This window comes from Pistacia vera, unplaced genomic scaffold (assembly GCF_008641045.1).
Source record: "Pistacia vera cultivar Batoury unplaced genomic scaffold, PisVer_v2 Contig940, whole genome shotgun sequence".
In the NCBI taxonomy this organism is placed as follows: Eukaryota; Viridiplantae; Streptophyta; class Magnoliopsida; order Sapindales; family Anacardiaceae; genus Pistacia; species Pistacia vera.
This window is the reverse complement of record NW_022196824.1, coordinates 393,477-413,326: the sequence shown is the minus strand read 5'-3', so window position 1 is coordinate 413,326 and position 19,850 is coordinate 393,477. Positions and strand designations below refer to the sequence as shown.

At 34.0% G+C, this 19,850-nt stretch overlaps 2 protein-coding genes across 2 annotated transcripts; both read left to right on the top strand.

The window, feature by feature from the left end:
• Positions 1-3,635: 3,635 nt before the first annotated feature.
• LOC116120674 (disease resistance protein RPP13-like) lies at positions 3,636-9,120 on the top strand. Its single transcript, XM_031406647.1, has 2 exons — positions 3,636-4,339; positions 6,990-9,120. The coding sequence occupies exons 1-2, from the start codon at positions 3,636-3,638 to the stop codon at positions 9,118-9,120; spliced, it is 2,835 nt and encodes a 944-aa protein (XP_031262507.1).
• A 6,941-nt stretch (positions 9,121-16,061) lies between these two features.
• Positions 16,062-18,469, top strand: LOC116120672 (zinc finger BED domain-containing protein RICESLEEPER 1-like). The gene is made up of 5 exons (XM_031406646.1): positions 16,062-16,541; positions 16,646-17,643; positions 17,749-17,808; positions 17,906-17,927; positions 18,278-18,469. Exons 1-5 carry the CDS (start codon positions 16,062-16,064, stop codon positions 18,467-18,469), a joined length of 1,752 nt encoding a protein of 583 aa, XP_031262506.1.
• Positions 18,470-19,850: the final 1,381 nt, after the last annotated feature.

Sequence of the window (19,850 nt, the reverse complement as noted above, 5' to 3'; positions counted from 1 at the left end):
TAGGGGTATTTAATTAAATTAACAAATGTAGAGAGTTTAAAAAAAATTAAATAATATTGAAAATAGTATTCCCAAAAATGAGAGATTTTGGGTATTTTACTGTTTAACTTTTTTGGGAATACCAAGAGTAGTATTCACAATCTTGAACCAAACGGAGCCTTTGACGTTGGGAAGATTTTTAACTTTAAACCACAACATGACACGTGACATAAAATAAAGAGTAATACTACACATACATTATTTTCATACAACATTTCTCATACAACATTATGTGGCAAGATATGATTGGCTAATTTAAAGTTAAAATTAAACTTTTACCCAATCATATCTTGCCACATAATGTTGTATGGGAAATGTTGTATAAAAATGATGTATGTGTAGTATTATTCTAAAATAAATTATTAAATTAAATTGAAACATTTTTTTGTGTTTGACTCACGAGAGGAGAGGAGAGAGTGATTTTCTATGACAATGAAAAAGGAAAATAAATAAATGAAAATGAGAACAATGATCCTAATCAATAATGTTAAAAGAATCCATAAATTTATTAAATGAATTGCATAATTAAAAATCATTTATTTAACTATCTAAAATCTTACGTAATTTTAGAATGTTTGTATAAATATTTAACATTATTATTTGAGGGTATTTTTGTTATTTCATGTTTAATTAATAGATTTTATAAAATTCAATTAATTTTAGGGCGAATATTTCCTAGTATTTAAACCACAAGATCTAAACCCCAATGGACTGAAACCCCAAAAGTGAAGATGCAATTAACTCCGCTCTAATCATATAGTTTAATTGGAAAACGATAAGGTTATCGAAAAGTATACACCGAAATTGTATATCGAATAACGTGTTAAAATCCTGACCGTTGATTAATATTAATTTATAATAAATCAACGGTCATGATTTTATCACGTTATTTAGTGTATAAATCCAATACATATCCGTCGATAAGAGGTAAAATACTTGGACTTTTATGAGTTATCCCTCTTATTATTAGAATTTTATTGTTTAATTAGCTGGTTGTTATTGAAGTCCAAGATTTAAAGATAGTGCTTTTTATCGGGCCCGCCCTCACATGGGTTTTCAGTCATGCTTTGCTTTGATTGGTGTCTCTACCATTGTTATGTCACCATTTTCTATATCATAACCAAAAGTAACTGGAGATTAAAACGCGTCTCTTTACTCTTAAAACGCGTCTGCCTTTAACCAGCACAAGCAGTCAATTAGGATTTTTAAGTATTCTTCAGGTTTGATTTCTTTCTGTTCCTAATAAAAATGATTACTGAAGGGTTATCCAACTATTAACTTTAAGATTTTGAAGAATTAGTTAAGTTATATGTAAGTTGGTTCAGACACTCCTAATTAAGAAAAAAAACGTGTATGCCTTCTGGTTCTACTTTGAGTGCAATGTTAGTTTGAGTAATGTTACGTGCACAATCTTTTTTTACAAACTTTCTCTTACAACCCTAATGTGACAACTTGTAATTGGTTAATTATAATTTATCAGATGAGACACATTACAAATTAACCAATTATAAATTGTTGCGTTAGGTTGGAAAAAAAAGTTTGTGAGAAAAGGTTGTGACATATGGGTGTAACATTTTCCATGTCAGTTTTAGCATTCAAATATTCAAACCCACGAGAATTATATAAAGAACCAGCACATCCAACATGTCCTGCGAGTTTTTAAGCATATCAGTCAATAGGCGAGTTTTAGAATGTTTATATAAATATTTAACATTACTATTTGAGGGCATTTCTGTGATTTCATGTTTAATTAACTGATGTTACAAAATTCAATTAATTTCAAGGTGAGTGTTTCCTAGTATTTGAAATGACAAAATCTGAACCCCAAATGAGAGAATGCAATTAACTTCTCTTTCACATAGCTGTTTAATCACGTTCACCTACTTAAGAGGTAAAATACTCTGACACTCTTGAGTTATATCTCTTATTATCAATATTTTGTCAGAATCTTATTGTTTAATTTAACAGAATAGATATAAAATATATTAGTTAATTAACATAAACCCAACATAATAATAACAATAAAACCTCGGGGGGTAAATGGTAATTATAAAACTTCAGTGTCCAATTGTGAAAGTTTCCAGCTGGAATCTCGTTGTTATGAAAGTCCAAGTCTCTGAGCTTTCAAGCTTTTTGTCTCTACTTTACGTAATTATTAAAGCAACTGTATTGTGCAATTGCGACGTTCGAGGATAGAAACCAAGACCAGCATTCTCTTTATTGGCAGACTTTGACAAAAGAGATAGTGGGTGGAAAGTAAGGGTAAAGTTTTTGGTTTGTGGAGGCCAGTCATGATTGTCACCAGAGAGAGAGAATTTAACATCTCGATATATTAAAAAACTATTTTTTATCATTTTTTTTCAATAAAATACATCAAATAATTAAGGCTGTATCTTTCGTTATTCAAAATATTATTCATTCGAATTATATTCAAAATACATATTTATTTTCATATTTTCAAAATCCAATTTTATTTTATTCAATTTAAAATATTTTTTAACCTTTTAAATTTATTAATTTAACAAAACACCTTAAACAATAAAAATTGTTAAATTGACAAAAACATCTTCATCCACTCACATATTTTCGACAGTCGATCACCACCATTTAAAGATGGCCAAAATTTATCGGAATAACACATAATCGATTGGATATGGCTAATCGTATACTGATTTGACTGAATCATATACTGATTTGACCTTTTTCAGTCAGATATACCATGGATCTGACAAAAAAAGACCAAATCTATGGTCAAATTTAATCATATTTGATCATCAACGACGATCATATCTTAACATTCGTTGACGGTCAAACGATGATAGGAGCTTTTACCCAACAAAATTATCAAACATCCTAACTTGTAAATGTCAATTGTGCCTTGTATTCCTGGGCTTTAGAAAGTGACAAATACATTTAAAAATTAATTACTTTCTCATATAGAAACTATAACACTTTTTGTCTAATTATCTATTCTTTTCTTTTTTATTTCTTCGATTGTTATTTTTATTAATATAAATATAAATATTTATTAAAAAATTTATATAACAAAATTTGATTAATATAAATACATAGTTAAATTATTATTTACTTTTATACAATAACTAAAAATAAAATAAACCTAAATTTAATCAAATTACATACTTAAAAAATGAATGAAAATATGAAATAAAATAGGAGAGTGCATATAATAAGATAAAGGATATTAAAGTTTATTTGCAACAAAGTTTCAAATTCTTTTAATTTTTTATTTCAACTTTTTTATATTTAAAATTTAAAATCAAAGAAATCAAACTGAATAAAATAATTAGACAAAGGGATGTTAGTGTCTTTATATGATAAGGTAATCAATTTTTTGAGTGTAGTACTGTATTTGTTATTTTTTGAAACTCGCGGATGTGTCAATAATTTATTACCCAAACCTTGAGGATTAAATTGTTATAAACCCTTCTCTTAGGCGAAGGGTCACTTTTTGGGCAAAGAATGGTTCCGGTTCCCAAATTTGATCAATCAAGCCAGTAAAGCATTGGGCAGTACCCAAAAAGAGAGAGAGAGGAAAAAAAAAAAAATAGTAGGTTGAGACTTGAGACTTGAGAGCTATGGTTGATGCGGTGATCTCATTTGTGGTGAACAAGATTGGGGATTATCTTATCCAAGAAGCGGTGCTCTTCCGAGGAGTTAAACAAGAAGTGAAGTCGCTAAAGAATGAACTGGAATGGATGCAATGTTTCCTGCAGGATGCAGAAAGAAAACAAATTGATGATAATGTTATAAGGAAGTGGGTATCTGACATTAGAGACGTCGCTTATGACATTGAGGACGCCTTGGATACGTTTATGCTCAAAATCAACGAACAAGAGGCTCCGAAAAGGAGGAGAATTTCTGCTTCCATCAAGAAGTTTTCTTCGATTTTCTGTAAAGACTCCAGTAGTCACAGAGAGTCCAGTTTCTTCAGCAAAGGAGAAAAGGCTGTCAATCAGCACAACATAGGCAAGAAGATCGAAGAGATCAGACAGAAACTTGGTGATATTTCTCGGAAACGTGAACAGTATCGCCTTGAGGATATTGGTAATAAGGGTGAAGGAAAGGACAGTGCTCTTTACAGATTGAAGGAACTGAGACGAGACACCTCCTTTGTAGTAGATGACCATGTTGTTGGCTTTGAGGATGATGCTAAGAAATTGTTGGCTAAACTTCTCGATGGGGAGCCGCGGAGAGATGTCATTTCTATTTTTGGTATGGGTGGTTTAGGTAAAACAACTCTTGCTAAAAAGCTTTACCACAACTATGATGTCAAGAATAAGTTTCAATAGGCCCGGCTTAACCCCTAGGCAGGTGAGGCCCCTGCCTAGGGCCCCCCAAAAAAGGGGTAAAAGAGAGGGCCTCAAATTATTTTTTAAAATATTAAAATATATTTATAATTTTTTAATTCTTACCAATCTCATCAGTCGCCTATGTCTATCTTTACCCAAGATTTTTTTTTAACAGTATTTTAATATATCAATTCCCATCAATCTCACCATGTCCAATCAACCATGCTAACTTAAAACACAATTGGCGGCTACTTTTCCGTTGAAAATTGATACAATTTCACGCAATCTCCAACTCTCAATTATCAAATCACATCTCCTCTCTCCCCCAAATCTCTTATATAAACCTCATTTTACTTCAACGTTTTCTCATTTTTTACTCTCATTATTCTCTAATCTCTACTCAGTTTACTCTCATCTCTCCTTTCGCATCTCTCTCTTGTCTCTCCTTTCTCATCTCTTGTCTCTCATATCTTAACTTTATTACATAAATTTATCAAGTGGATGTGATTTACATTATTATTATTTTTATGCAAGGTAATATTAAGAGCTTTAAATCATTTTACTCTTCATTTTACTCTTAGTATTCTCAACTGATTTTATTTTATATTTGATCGAGTGAATAATTGATTTACATTATTATTTTTATGCAGGGTAATAATATAAGATTTTTGAGTATCAGCACAGCAAAAAGCAAAATCGGAAGCATAAATCAGGTGCTAAAGTTCTTTCTTAATTTTTATAATTATTTTTATTTTAACAAAATAATATTAAGAGCTTTAAATTATTTATTCTTTGAATATATAGGTTCTACTAGGAAGTATGAATCTGGATTTGAAAAACGTAAAAAAAAAAAAAAAATAGAAGAACTAATTCAATCCCAAAAAGGTGCACTGATAAATTTGTTATTAATACAAAACACCAAATGCTAGAAAAACCAAATGAAGATTTAAATGAAAAAACAATTGAAAATTGTGAAGAAATTTTTAGAGATAAAATTCAAATTCATCAATATAGTGAAGAGTCTCGTGAAAAATTAGAAGAAGAAATTTCATTCGACAAAAATGAAAATATTAATGATATAGATAAAACAACTATTAAAAATATTATGACGCAGTACACTGGAATAATTTAGACAACAAACTTATGTGATTTATTAGTTGAGAAAGGTCAATTAGACAAGTTTTAGATTTTCCAAGAGATGAAAATTCTAGAATTTTTCTACAATTCATTACATTCGAAAATTACCAAATGGAGAAAAAATGATAGAAAATGGCTAATATATCAAAAGAATTAAATAATATTTGTTTTTGTTGTAAATTATTTAGTTTAAAAGCAAATACAATTCAATTAGCAAATGAAGGGTCTGGAGATTGGAAAAATCTTAGTGCCAAGCTTAAAAGTCACGAAACAGCAATGAACAGCTAAATATGAACATTTGGGTTGATGTTGAGATGAGATTGCTTAAAAACAAAACAATTGATAAATATTTACAAGAGAAAATATAAAGAGAAGGAGCATTGGAAGAAGTACATTAAGAATTATAGCGGTTGTAAAAAATCTTTCAAAAAATAATTTGGCATTTCGCGGTACAAATGAGAAGATTTATCAAGAAAATAATGGAAAATTTTGAGTTTAATGAAATGATTGCTGAGTTGATCAATAATGCAAGAACACCTTAGACGTATTCAAAATGGAGAAATTTATACTCTTATCTTGGTCATAATATACAAAATGAGTTGATAATATTTTAGCATTAGAAATAGAAATACCATTATTAAAAAAATCAAAGAATCAAATATTTTTCAGTTATACTTGATTGTACCCCAGTACAAAGTCATCAAGAACAAATGTCACTATATTAAGATGTGTAGATATTTCAATAAGTCCAAAAAAAGAAGAGTAATTTATAGATTTTAAAAGTGGATGTACTTCTGTCAAGCCTTTTTAATGTTCTCACAACTATTAAAAAATCTTGAACTGATGTAAATAATGTGAGAGGAAGGATAGTGATGGGTCTAATATGAAAGGTAAACATCAAGGTGTGCAAAAAAGATATTTAGATATAAATTCTAGAGCATTTTATACACATGTGGTTGTCACAGTCTTAATTTAGTTCTTTGTGATATGGCTAATTCATGTACTAATGCTATTACATTTTTGGAGGGACAACAACGTATATGCCATATTTCTGCTCTACAAAACGATGGAAAATTTTGCAAGATCATGTTTCTAATTTGACACTTAAGCCATTATCACAAACACGTTGGGAAAGTCGTGTTGAAAGTGTTAAAGCAATAAAATTTCAAGCTCCACAAATAAGAGATGCTTTATATCAATTAGCAGAAACTAGTGAAGATCCTAAAACAAAAAGTGAAACTATTTCTTTAGTAACATATGAGATTGAAAATTAAAGTTAATAAAATCTTATTTGCGTTCAACTATGTCACAAGAAAGATTAGGTAATTTGGCTATATTATCAATTGAAAAAGATTTGGTTTCTAAACTTGAATATAAAAATTTAATTAGTGATTTTGCATCTCAAAAGGCAAGAAAAATAAATTTAAAATAATATTTTAATAAATAATTATATTATTAGAAGGCCCCTAAAATAAATCTTGCCTAGGGTCACAAATGTTTTAGAGACGGCCCTGAGTTTCATGATCGAGCATGGGTTTCAGTCTCTCAAGATTACAAAACTGAAGATATTCTTCGAATGATTATAAAATCTTCCCACATCATGCTTGAAAGGAAGGATGAAGAATCTTTAAGAAGGAAGAAGATGATGAGTGCAGAAGAGTTGGAGCGAGAGAAACAGAAGATCAAAGAACTTCGAAAAAAGGAGTTGGAGAAGATGAGTCAAGAAGATTTGGAGCGGTATCTTCAAATATCTTTGAATGGACGCTCATACTTGCTAGTGATCGATGATGTATGGCATAAAGAAGCTTGGGAGAGCTTCAAAAGAGCATTTCCTGATAACAATAATGGTAGTAGAGTAATTATTACCACCCGTATTAGAGAAGTTGCTGAACGTTCGGACGAAAAAGTTCATGTCCATGAGCTTCCATTTCTAAAGCCAAGTGAAAGTTGGAAGCTTTTTTGTGATAAAGCCTTTCAAAACTCAAATGCGGATGAAGGATTGAAGAAGTTGGGAAGAGAAATGGTGGAGAAATGTAGAGGCTTACCACTTGCCATAGTTGTATTGGGAGGACTCTTGTCAACGAAAAGGCCACATGAATGGCGGAGGGTACATCATCACATTTGGCAACATCTAAGGGACGATTCAATTCATATCTCCTTTCTGTTAGCTTTAAGTTTCAATGATTTGTCTTTTGAATTGAAGTTATGTTTTCTCTACCTAAGCCTTTTACCAGAGGATTTTGAAATCCATGTGGAGAAACTAATTCGATTACTAGTGGCGGAGGGTTTCATACAAGAAAAAGAAGGTCAAATAATGGAAGAAGTGGCTGAGAGTCATTTGAAACAGTTGATTAATAGAAGTTTGGTGCAAACAGAGAAAAGATGTTGGGGAAGGACTGCCACATGTCGGGTTCATGATCTTTTGCGCGATCTTGCTATTCAGAAAGCAAAGGAATCAAACTTCGCATATTATTATGATGCAACCATACATTCAACTCCGCCTCCGGTCATATTATCTTGCCGAAGACAAGCTGTTTATTCAGAGGTTGAAAGGCATTTGTGGTTTCAACACTATAATCAATTGTCACGTTCGTTTCTCTTCTTTAACCAAAAGTGGGACGAATCACTCAAATTAACACAGCACTTACCACCCCTCTTCACCAGATTCAGATTGCTCAGAGTGCTTGATGTTGAGTGTTCTCAGAGTAACAATATGTTACCGGTGAGAAAAAATGTAGTACCGGAGAGTAAGAGAAGCTTACCTAAAGAGATTGGAAAGTTGATCCACTTGAAATATTTGGGGCTAAGGAATGCATATATATATCATTTTCCATCATCCTTTGTCAACTTGAAAAGGCTGCAAACTCTTGACATATATGGTACTGAGTGGTTTTTTCATGAAATACCAATTGAGATTTGTAAGTTGCAGGAATTGAAGCATCTAATTGGAAATTTTCGAGGACCATTGCCAGTAGAGAATTTGACAAACCTTCAAACTCTGAAGTACATAAATCTTGAATGTTGGAGTGAAATTAATCCTGAAAAGTTGGTTTATCTTCGGGAGCTGCGAATCGAATCAGATTCGAGATTACCAAAGAAGTTCGATTTGGAATCAATAGGCAAATTGAAAAGCCTTCAAATTTTATCAGTTAGGTCGAAGTTGCTGTCTGATCGATCTTTTGCTTCATGGCAGGCACTTGCTCATTGCACATGTCTTGTAGATTTGAGATTAAGTGGGACAATAGAGAAACTACCAAGAAACATGGAGGAACTCTTACCAAATCTTGAATGTTTAAAGTTATCTGGTCCATTTCTCGGGGATGATCCAATGGCCTTGTTGGAGAATTTGCCAAACCTGATGATTCTTGTGCTAGACTTCATTTCCTATAGTGAAAAAAAAATGATATGCTCGGCAAATGGTTTCCCTCGTCTTGAAATTCTAAAATTTGATTTCTATGAATTGGAGGAGTGGCAAGTACATGAAGATTCAATGCCAATGCTTAGAGGCTTGAAGATTCCAGAGATATCCAAGTTCAGAATTCCAGAAAGACTAAGATCAATCCCGCCCCCGGCTGATTGGGAATGTGAAGATGGCAGGGTACCTATTAATAACTCAAACTACTTTCAACCCTGATTATTGTTTATGTGTAAATCAATTTCCTTTCATTTTTATCTTGTCAGGTTTTTTCCTTCATTTCTTGTTACAATGTAGTTCATTGTTTTCTATATGCACTACTTTCCTTGCACATTGGTTTGTCTCCAAATGAAGTTGTTATTTTCAATTGTTAAATGCATCAAATGCATGCTACTTGCAAATGATATGATAAATCCTATTAATAGCTAGCTGATAGTAAATAGCTTCTACAAATGGTTAATTACCATTTAATCCCCTATACTTACCAATTCTCAAGACTTTTTGCACATTTTGATTTCTCTGAATTAGACCCTTCATGTCATTGTAAGTTGACCCACCTTCTTCAACACCTTTCTTTGCCAATTCTCAGAGACGATTCGCTTTCTTCCTCATCTCTAATGTTTCATCTTCATTATTAATGACTGCACACACTGCCTTCTTGATCTTATGTCTCTCTATCAAAGACGATTCATCCGTCGCCTACACCTTCTAATGAGAGTGTCAAGAACCCTCCAATGATTGGATGTTCAAGTATTAAATTCTGTGGTGCCCAGCCACTTATAATCAGTCCTCTTCTACTTACATTGTCCTGGATCTTGGAATATTCCAGAATTTGATTGACAAATTCCCCGAATTTACGTTACAAATTTGTGTTATGATAGTGAGCCTAGATGTTTCCCGAGAAGAAGAGATGGAAAACGCTTAATATGATTTGATTGAATAGTTAATCAAGTTTCTTCTTGTTGCCTATTGGGAGAAATCCGCAAAATTTCAGATTGTATTGTTTTTTAAACCGGAGAAAACAATCCCATCTCTCAGAAATAACCTGAATTCGGAACTGAAGTCCTTGACAATACAATATTTGAATCAAGCTCAGACCAAGAATTAAAAAGAATTGTTTTAATTCAACCCCAAACCAAATCAGTAACAATACATTACTTTTTTTTTTCTCTTTCTACTATCAAAATAGTATTGTAAAGAATTGAATCTCTCCCATACTCAATTGTTCATACATCAACAGAGGAAAACACCAAAAAATTAAAATTAAAATTAAAAAGGCCAAAAAAGGGTAAATAAAAAGAAAAAGGAAAAAAATAATAATTCCGCAACCACTTTAATTAGAAGCCTGTCCTTGATATAAATGTTTTGGTATATGTTCCTTCTTCATTGATGGCATCTTTTTTCTCTTTCTGCAATTAGAAGCATTTTCTGTGCACAATTGATGGTCCTGACTCGTCATATTCTGCCTTTGCAATCCACATCTGCACTCAACAAAACAACCAACATTTCGAATCAAGAATAATCGATAATTCAATTACTTTCCATACAAAACGATAAAATTCGGTAAGCACGTATAAATTGGTACAATGAACATTTCTACATGACTGCAGTAAAAAGACAATAAATTGCTTTTTTATCTTTTACTGAAGAAACTACCTTTTTAACAACTATCTATGGGAAAGTCATGCCACCGCGGCTCTTTGCAACATCTAAGATACTTCTATTCTCAAGACGACTGTCACAATCACGTTTTGCAGCCAGCATCCTCAACACATTCAAAGGAGTGATCTCCCTTTCCCAAATCTGATTCCTTCCCAGCATTTTCTTCTAGGTGCCCACATATTGAAACAGACAGAGCACGCACCCCTCTGATTTGTTCTCTCTGTTCGACATGAATTATAAGTACTTGGACCAACATACGTAAACTTGTTAATATCACCCATATTCTTTCTACCTACATTTAAATCTCGCTCAGCGTTTCTTGTATTATATTCTAAACCTTCCCTGAACCCTAAATCCCTATCAAACACTTCAGTGTCTAACTCCAAAGCCCAAGTTGTAAAGTCCAGCTTCCTTTTCACAAAGCTTCCTTCATTAATTTGATTACTTCGTTCAAGCTTCTGATCTTCTGGTTTTTTCCCTCCATTGATCATCCAAGTCATCATCGTAACCCCTAGATGCTACAATATTTGTAGCAAGAAACTTTCCTTTATGCTTGACATAGTCAATACCACCCGGAGTTGGGTGATGAAGACCAATGATATTGAGCTTTATCGTGTAATGAAACTCATCACCAACTTCAACACTAGGAATAGACCCAATGATTTTATTGCCATCATTGACATATTTCCCTTTGTTTTTGAGAATTCTTGCTGCTAGATAATCAATTCTCTTACGATTGTTTTGCCCATTCACCTTTGCCTCTTCTTCTTGCAACAGCTTCCTACAGACACTTTGGAAAGGCGCAATGTTTCCCTCACTTTGTTTTGAGCACCAGTAACATCATTGTAAGCGCCCTTACGCATTGAACTACTTGGATGTGAAGGAAGGAGGTTCACATCAAAAGTAACAGATCTCTGATCCAGCTGAAATTTTTTATTTCCCCATCATTTACAAGAGAATCTTCCTCATCCCAAACCACTAACAAAACGATAGCTTGATCTGCCTCTCCAACTGATGATAAATTCTTCTTATTGGGTGGCCTTCTAGAGCTCTCTGCTTCATTCTTTCTTGTGAAAGCTGATTTACGTACTAGCAGCACAACGCTTTCACTAGTAACAACAGCGCAATTACATTTGAAGGCCCCTTTCCCCTGTCTCCAAGGACAATTTGGGGATGCCATGAGACCATGCGCAATAACCAAATTCGATGCTACCAATGAATAATCAGGATCTTCCTCAGTGAATTGATTACCACTTCCTAAAAAATCTGAACAATTCCTATCAAACTGTTTATCCTCTGCATGAACCACAATATCCCTCACCAGATTTTCCTCCAAAACTCCAACATCCTCGTTGCTTGATTTTGAACCAACCTTATGGTCAAACCTATATTGTTCAGTCCCTCGTGGAGATGCAATGATATTTTTTCCAACATCTTCCTCAGCAACCTTCATAATGCTCTTAGACGAAGTTCCAAACTCATCATGTTTCTTCACTCCCATGGTTGCATGTTCTTTTAGATTGGATAGATCTTGATCACAGATGATTCTAGAACCATCACCATTCAAATTATTCTTGAATGCATACCCATGATAACCATCCTCCTTCATTTGTTTCACATCAATCTCCACGGTCCCTCTCAAAAACCTTTCTTCAGTAACAAAATTCTCTTCATTCAAACTCTTCAAAGAAACAATCATTTCGCTCAACTCTTCCTTGCCAATACATGGAGCATTTGGCCCACAAATTGGAGGAAAGTCTCTAATCGCTGAAACTCTTCTCCAAGGTGGATAAATTTTACCTACTGAATTCTCCTCACCAATAATTGGAACAGCAATTCGCCGGTCAGGTGGCAACAATGCCTTCAGACCACTTTCCAGGGACATCTCTTCTTTGAGGCACCAATATCTGCCCCATTCAATTGCTTTGACCCACTAGAGATTTTAAATTCTAACGGTTTTAAATTTTCAGATTCTGGAAACAAAGCTCCTTCAGGATCAGCACTCACCAATTCAGACCTCTCCAAATGATTAGATGAGTGCACAAAATTATCTGCCTCAGGGCAAACTATACCAACAACAGTATCTCTATTGGGTGTCTGCAAGACAAACCGTCCACAACCTAGAGGAAAATCCCGAACAGCAGAAACTCTCTGCTGCTTATACTTATGTAAACCACGCTTAGAAGCACAATGACCATTTTCCATTGGCAACATTCCTTATCTGTCCTCAGCAATGATTACCATTACTCAATGAAACCACTCTTGCAGACTCCATATGCAACAAATTGTCCATAACCCCCATCCCAAACTCGTAAACAAAACAATTGAAAACAATCTGAAAACCAAACGTTATCAGCGTTAACTCTGTCCATAACTACACAGAATTTAGAGACTCAAAACCAGTTTTCAACATAACAGCAAAAGGAGTAGTCAGATTATCATATTATGAGGATTTTCACTCTCCAGAAAGCAACTAAATGCAAAGAAAATTTACAACAAACCTAAAATTGAAAGAATTAGAAATGAAGGAACCACATAATGAACATCAATGTTTCATATTATCTAATTTACATATTTTTTCCTCATTTTCCCAATAACAAACGAGAATAGAAGCAAATCGAAGAAGAACCAAGACAAACAACACCACCAAAATTTCTTTTCGCTAAATGAGTCTCCTTGCTCCCTTAAAGGAAAACTAACGAAGACACAAAAATCCATACATAACAATAAAGTCTTAATAATCCCATGTTCCACAAAATTCTTCAATTCCTGTATTTTTTTTTTTTTTCTCGTGAACCAAACAGAAACAAGAAACCCAAAGCTAAATATCCAACACAGGAACAAAAAGAGTAAGAAATCAACCAGCCCAAGCGTAAGCAATTGATGGGTTACAACAAAGTTCTTCTCTCAAGATAACTAGGCTATCTTAATAAATAAAATTATTCGTTCAAAAGTAGATATCAATAAATCTTATCAAACTAAAATGTTAGATGTGAAACTTAGATCATCATTAACAACATACTGAAATTTCATTGAAATTGGAGGAAGATTAACCTTTGGAATTTGGATTGTGAGATCTTGAAGCAAAAAAACCTATTTTCTCTCTTTCTCCAAGTGTTTTTTTTTTTTTTTTTCTTTTTCTTTTTCTTTGAGTGGTTTTTTTTAACCTCATTAAATTTCTTTCTAAGCCCAGATAAAAAAGTTTCTAAGCCCTATTAAGAGGTCAGGAGGACCTATATACCTAGGGGTGCAGTCGAACGAGCTACTCGGATTCGACTCGTGACGAGTTCAGCCTCAACTCGTCGAAGAACGAGTTGTTCACGAGTTCAAGCTCAACTTCAAGCTCGTGAAAAATGTCGAGCTTTTTGGGCTCGATTGAAACTGTTCGCGAGCTGTTCGAATCACTCAAAACGTCATTTGAGTAGGAGAGCTCATGAGATCAATCGGTAAGGCAAAACTCACGTATCCATATTTGCCCTAAAATCTGAAATAAAGTCATTCGTTCGGCCGAAAACAGAGACATTCAGCTACTCACCTCCGCCAAAACACACCGCAAGATCTGAGACACCATCATTGTCCAACCTTCATCTAGCCTTCATTCAGCTACTACCGACCAACGACCAGCTTCAGCTACTACCGTCCACCATCATCGTCCCTTCTTAACTTCTATTTGTTATTTTGTTAATGTTATGTACGTAAGCTACTGTCAAGTTTATTGAAACGTCTTTAGTCTTCTGATTTGGATGCTTCCCTTCTTCATTTCTTTATTCTGTAGCTTTAACTGCTTTGAACAATTATGATCCACAAAGTGTTTGACTGAGATTCAACTTGAATACAGGACGAGAGGCTGCTGAAGTTGAACCCATATTAGATGCACTACCAAACTTAGAACAGTATGCTCTAAGCAATCTGTGGATCATATTCTATTAAGTCTAAATCAGCTATATGTATAATCATTGCAGTTCTGATCCTGCATACTCTAACATCAACTGTTTAGCTCTCTCCTGAGATTTGGGGCTTAGATTCGTGTTGAGATCACGAGCTGAAGTTTTTCCGGCGGGTGCCTGGTAGTTCCGGAGCTCATACCTCAAACACGCATTGACCCAGCGAAGGTACACCAGCTCTTCAACTTCATTGAACCTGTTCATCTGAAGCCCTTCTACTTGCTTTAACAGATCTTCATTTGCATGCTTTAGTTATTAACCTCCTCTCTCACAGTGGCAACCATTTCACTTTGTAGATAAATGGCAATATAAAGTAAGAATGATTTAATCAATCTGATGAACAAGAGTAGACTCATCAATATTTTAGTGACATATCCCAGGTTCTATATACTCAACTAGTTATCTATCCCCTGAACTAGTTAATTTAATTTCTTAAAAATATAACTAGAGCCTTCTTAGATATCTCTAAGAACTCTATCCTTATTCAAGACCCTTCTTATTTGGCAGAAACATTCTGTCTTGAACAGCACAGTGTGCAGGGACATCATAGTTTGGAAACATATCCAGTAAACAATTAAGGACTATAATTATCGTAAGAAGATATTAGGATCGAGGCTTATAAAGATTTGAATATTTATTGAGTATCCTCCAACATATTATAATTAAACTAGGTTCGGTGAAATTATTCCTGAATTTTATATATAAGTGGCAGGCAGCCATGACCCACATATATAACTATAATGTTCTCTGTTTTACAATCATTCTCTAAGGTTTCCCACTTTATGTATAAACCGACCCACAATTTCCGCCATATATGGCATGTCTGCACTGCACCACACAATTACGAAAAGCATATCAATTAATCATCAGTCCACATTTGATTTGAGCTTCTATTTGCTTGAATCCTGTGATCAGAAAATATATAAACATATAATATAAGCTCACTACACTGCTTTGTGCTGTTGGAACAAGTAAACTAGAAGAGCTTTGTTAGATAAATGAGGGTAATGAGATAAAAGAGATGTGGTTCATCTATGGTAGTGATTCAAGAGCGACTGAGAAAGTGGGAAGGGGACAATGATTCATAAATAAGGGAAATGAATGGTATCATATCATGGATTGCCAATTATGCACGACCTCATATTCAGATAAAAGTATTTTGTGCTTTGGCAAAGTTATATTAAACTTCAGTTATAGAACAGAAACTGGGCCTAAAACTGTTTTATCCATTAGGCAGCATGTCTGCATAGTTCAAAAATATACTTCCTTCTTTTAAGTTGCCTCCATAATTAGTACTTCTTTCTTTTAATGACTTCTTTGTAGTTACTTTTCTTTTTTATTATTGTTAATGCAATAACGGAAACCAAGAGCACAACTTAGTTTGCAAGACATTTGAAATCATGTTTGAAGCGAATAGGTAGTCAGATGCAAACATAGTTGTTTTTTCGGCCAGCCAATTCAACAGATGATATCTCAATGCGATCTGCACTTGCATTTTCAGATGCCAAGTTTGATATAAATTTGATGCGGGAACTAGCTGCAAACTAGGTGCTCATGCACGAGCATCCATTTACAGTTGTGGAGGATGAGGGTTTTAACATGATGCAAAAATGTGGTATGTCACTATGGGAGAAGATAACGCGTACTGCTTTGAAACAACATTGTGTGACTGTGTATGAAATACAAAAGAAGAAGTTAGTTAATTTGCTTAAGAGTATTAACAAGATTAGTTTGACAATTGATCTATGGAATTCTTCTAATCAGAAGCTTGAGTACATGGTTGTCACCGGACATTTTATTGATAATGATTGGAAGTTGCAGAAGCGTGTGCTCAATTTTGTTCATATACTGGCTCCTCGACTTGGTGTTGAGATTGCTATTGCTATTCATAAGTGTTTAATTGAATGGGGAATTGAGAACAAAGTGTTCAGTATCTCGGTTGACAATGCTTCAAGTAATGAAGCGGCAATCAAGATTTTGAGGGAGAATTTAGGAAGAAACAAGAAGCTAATGTGTGGTGGGAGATTGTTTCATGTGCGGTGCACAGCACATATATTGAATCTCATGGTTCAAGATGAGCTTTCCCAAATTAAGCCCATCATTCAAGACATACGTGACTGTATATTTTGTATGTCAAGCAATTAGAGACCAGAGCAATTATGTTTGTAGAGATTGTTCAGATGTTGCAGTTGCCCAAACGGAAACTCATACTTGATTGCAAAACAAAGTGGAATTCTACTTATCAGATGTTGACACTTGCAATTCAGTACAAAGATGTGTTTCCAATGTTAGTTCAATTGGATAATAACTTTACTTTTGCCCCAATAGATGAAGATTGGGAAAAACTTAAGAAAGTGTGTGAGATTTTGGAAGACTTCAACTCGGCAACCAATGTCATATCGGGGAGTGAGTACCCCACTTCTAACATATTTTTGCAAGAAATTGTTGATATAAAAGAGTTGCTAGATGAAAAGTGTTCTGATGATGATGATTTCATTCGGTCAATGGTGGGAAAGATGAAAGAAAAGTTTGACAAGTATTGGGGGGAATGCAATTTCATAATGGCAATTGCAGCTGTATTGGATCCGAGGATGAAAATGAGGATGTTGCAATTTGCCTACCCACAAATGTATCCTCATAAAGAAGCACAAGACAAAATTGATGAAGTGCAAGCTGCCTTGTATGAGATTTATGAGGAATATGCAGCGGAAACTCAATTTGCCAACAGTGAACCACCCATAGAAATCAATAAAGTTCAGCGGGACAATGTACAACGCCCTAAACGTACTAGTTCACGGTTTTGCCAGTTTGTTAGGACAACTGAAACGGTGCAACATGAGAAATCTAAGTTAGATCGTTATCTAGAGGAGAAATGTTTGTTATGGGACAAGGATGATACCTCATTTGATGCGTTACAGTGGTGGAAGGTAAATCAAACAAACTATCGCATTCTATTTAAGATGGTTCGTGAAATACTTGCAATTCCAATCACCACAGTCGCTTCGGAGGCAACTTTTAGTGCGGGGAGTCGAGTTATTGACACTTATCAATCATCGTCGTCTCCTGATACCGTGCAAATGCTATCTGTGGTGGTGATTGGTGTCACAATCTCTATGGAGTCAAGAAAAGTTATAAAGTAAGTTTCATACTTCTGTAGTCCATTTTATTAAAATTATGTATTAATTTGGTCATTTATTAACATTATTCAAACAATATGTTTTCCTTTTTGTTGTTTAGAAAGAGAAGACAAATGCGGAGTTTCGGCTTCCGATCCTATGAAGTTTTGGTGGAATCTTAACAGGTTGGTGATAGTAAATGTTGAAATTTTTATGAGAAATTAGTTAAACCATTAAAGTGATTGTTATATGATTTGTTTCTCTTTTTCTCCCTACAATCAGATCAACTTCAACTGGAGCTCAAGTAGGCAACCAATTGAGGTTTGTTTTTATCTCAGCTAGCAGATTTTTATTGCTTGGATACATTTTTAGTCTGTAGGAGTGTGTTTGGTGGTTTTATGGTTTTGCAACTTCAGCTGCTTTGGTGGTTTCGTAATGTGGAGTGTGTTTGATTGTTGAAAATGGCAGTGTTTTGTATTTTGTTTATGGTTAGTGTTGAGTTTTGTGGGATTTGAGACGGTTTTGTAATTGGGTTTTGTGTGTTTGAGTTGGTAAGCGAAATTGGTCTGAAAAATTTGTCTATAGAAACATACACTATAGGTTATAATCAAACCGATGTGATATTTATTTAATTTTTCTTTTTGGCATGTGCAGGAGATGTTAAACTTAGCTGTCAAATATAGCAAGGCAGTTCAAGAGGAAGATGAGTTGCCACCAGAAAAGCTGGCAATTGCTAATGTAGCAAGGCAAGATGCTAAGAAGCACCTTGAGGAACATGTGTCCAACCTGATGTCTTCAAACATAGTGCAGACTCTGGGAACCATGCTTGATACAGTTGTATTTTGATTACTTGCTGCAGTAGAAAAATCCTGAATCTGAATTTAGTTTTCACTCAATGCTTATACTGAACATTTTGTTATAGTTTTTCCCTTGCCTGCGATTTCTTTGCGAAAACAATTTAATTGTTGGACTGTAAGTCATATGGTTTTCTTTAACCACTTGTATGGATGCTCAATGAGCCAACAATTTTAAATTTAATGACTTTTATTGAATATTAAGCATTAACCACTTGTAGCAAGTGTGGACGGATGTTGAGATTTTCTACATAATGTTTTACATGTGCACAGATATTGACAAGCATATAAATTATATTGTCTCAAGATTAGCTTCAGCTATTTTAATTGATATGTAGCATGATTTTATATTAAGTTGCAAAACTATGTGGTTTGCCGGAATAAATTTTAATGCTATGAAAACTAATCTTAATTTCCCATTACAACACGCTGTGAAGATAAATCTCCAACCTATTCAAATGCTTTTACTACAACTTTAGCTGCTTTTGAATTACGGAGCTTGGCTATTCAAAAATCTGCAAATCTGCAACCTATTTAAAAATCTGCAAATGAGCTTGGCTCAAGCTCGAGCTCAGCTCGGCTCGGCTCGAAACTTAACGAGTCAAGCCGGGCCGAGCTCGAGCCTTACAATTAATTAACCGAGTCGAGCTCGAGCTTACACAATGTCTCAACGAGCCGAGCTCGAGCCAGCCATTGCTCGGCTCGGCTCGACTCGGCTCGGCTCGTATGCACACCTACTATTGGACCCAAGAGTTTTTTACACTGTATAAAACTAATTAATTGACATCGCAATTTTCATATGAAAAATCAAATTCAAAGAATTTTTCAATGAAAAATAATTATTATTATTACTTTATCTGAATTTTAGTTATTATAACTTATTCTAAATTATAAACTATTGATTTTTTTTTACCATACGTAGATATCAATTTTTTTTTCTTTCTTTAAAGTGTCTCCTTGACAAAAAAAAAAAAAAACTGGGGCTGCCACTTACTATATTATATATTAACTTAAATAAAAACAAGCCATTAAACATAGGCCCAGGTTTTCATTTTTTTTTTTTTTTAATTATAATTATCTATCCTTTGCTTAAAGTTTCAAATTTTTTTCTTCAGATTTAATACAGTAAAAATGACAAATTTACCCTTTGACTGTCATATTAAACTATTTTTTGTCTAGAATTTATGAAACTAGATGTGGAAACTTGCTATTTCGCCAAACCTTGAGTGGGAACATGACGGTTACTCTATTATGTATTAGCTTAAATAAAAAGAAGCCATTAAACGTAGGCTCAAGTTTTCATTTATTTTTTAAAAGTCCAACCTTCCACCACCAAAATCCAATATTTTATCACCAAAAGACTCATCGGTCTC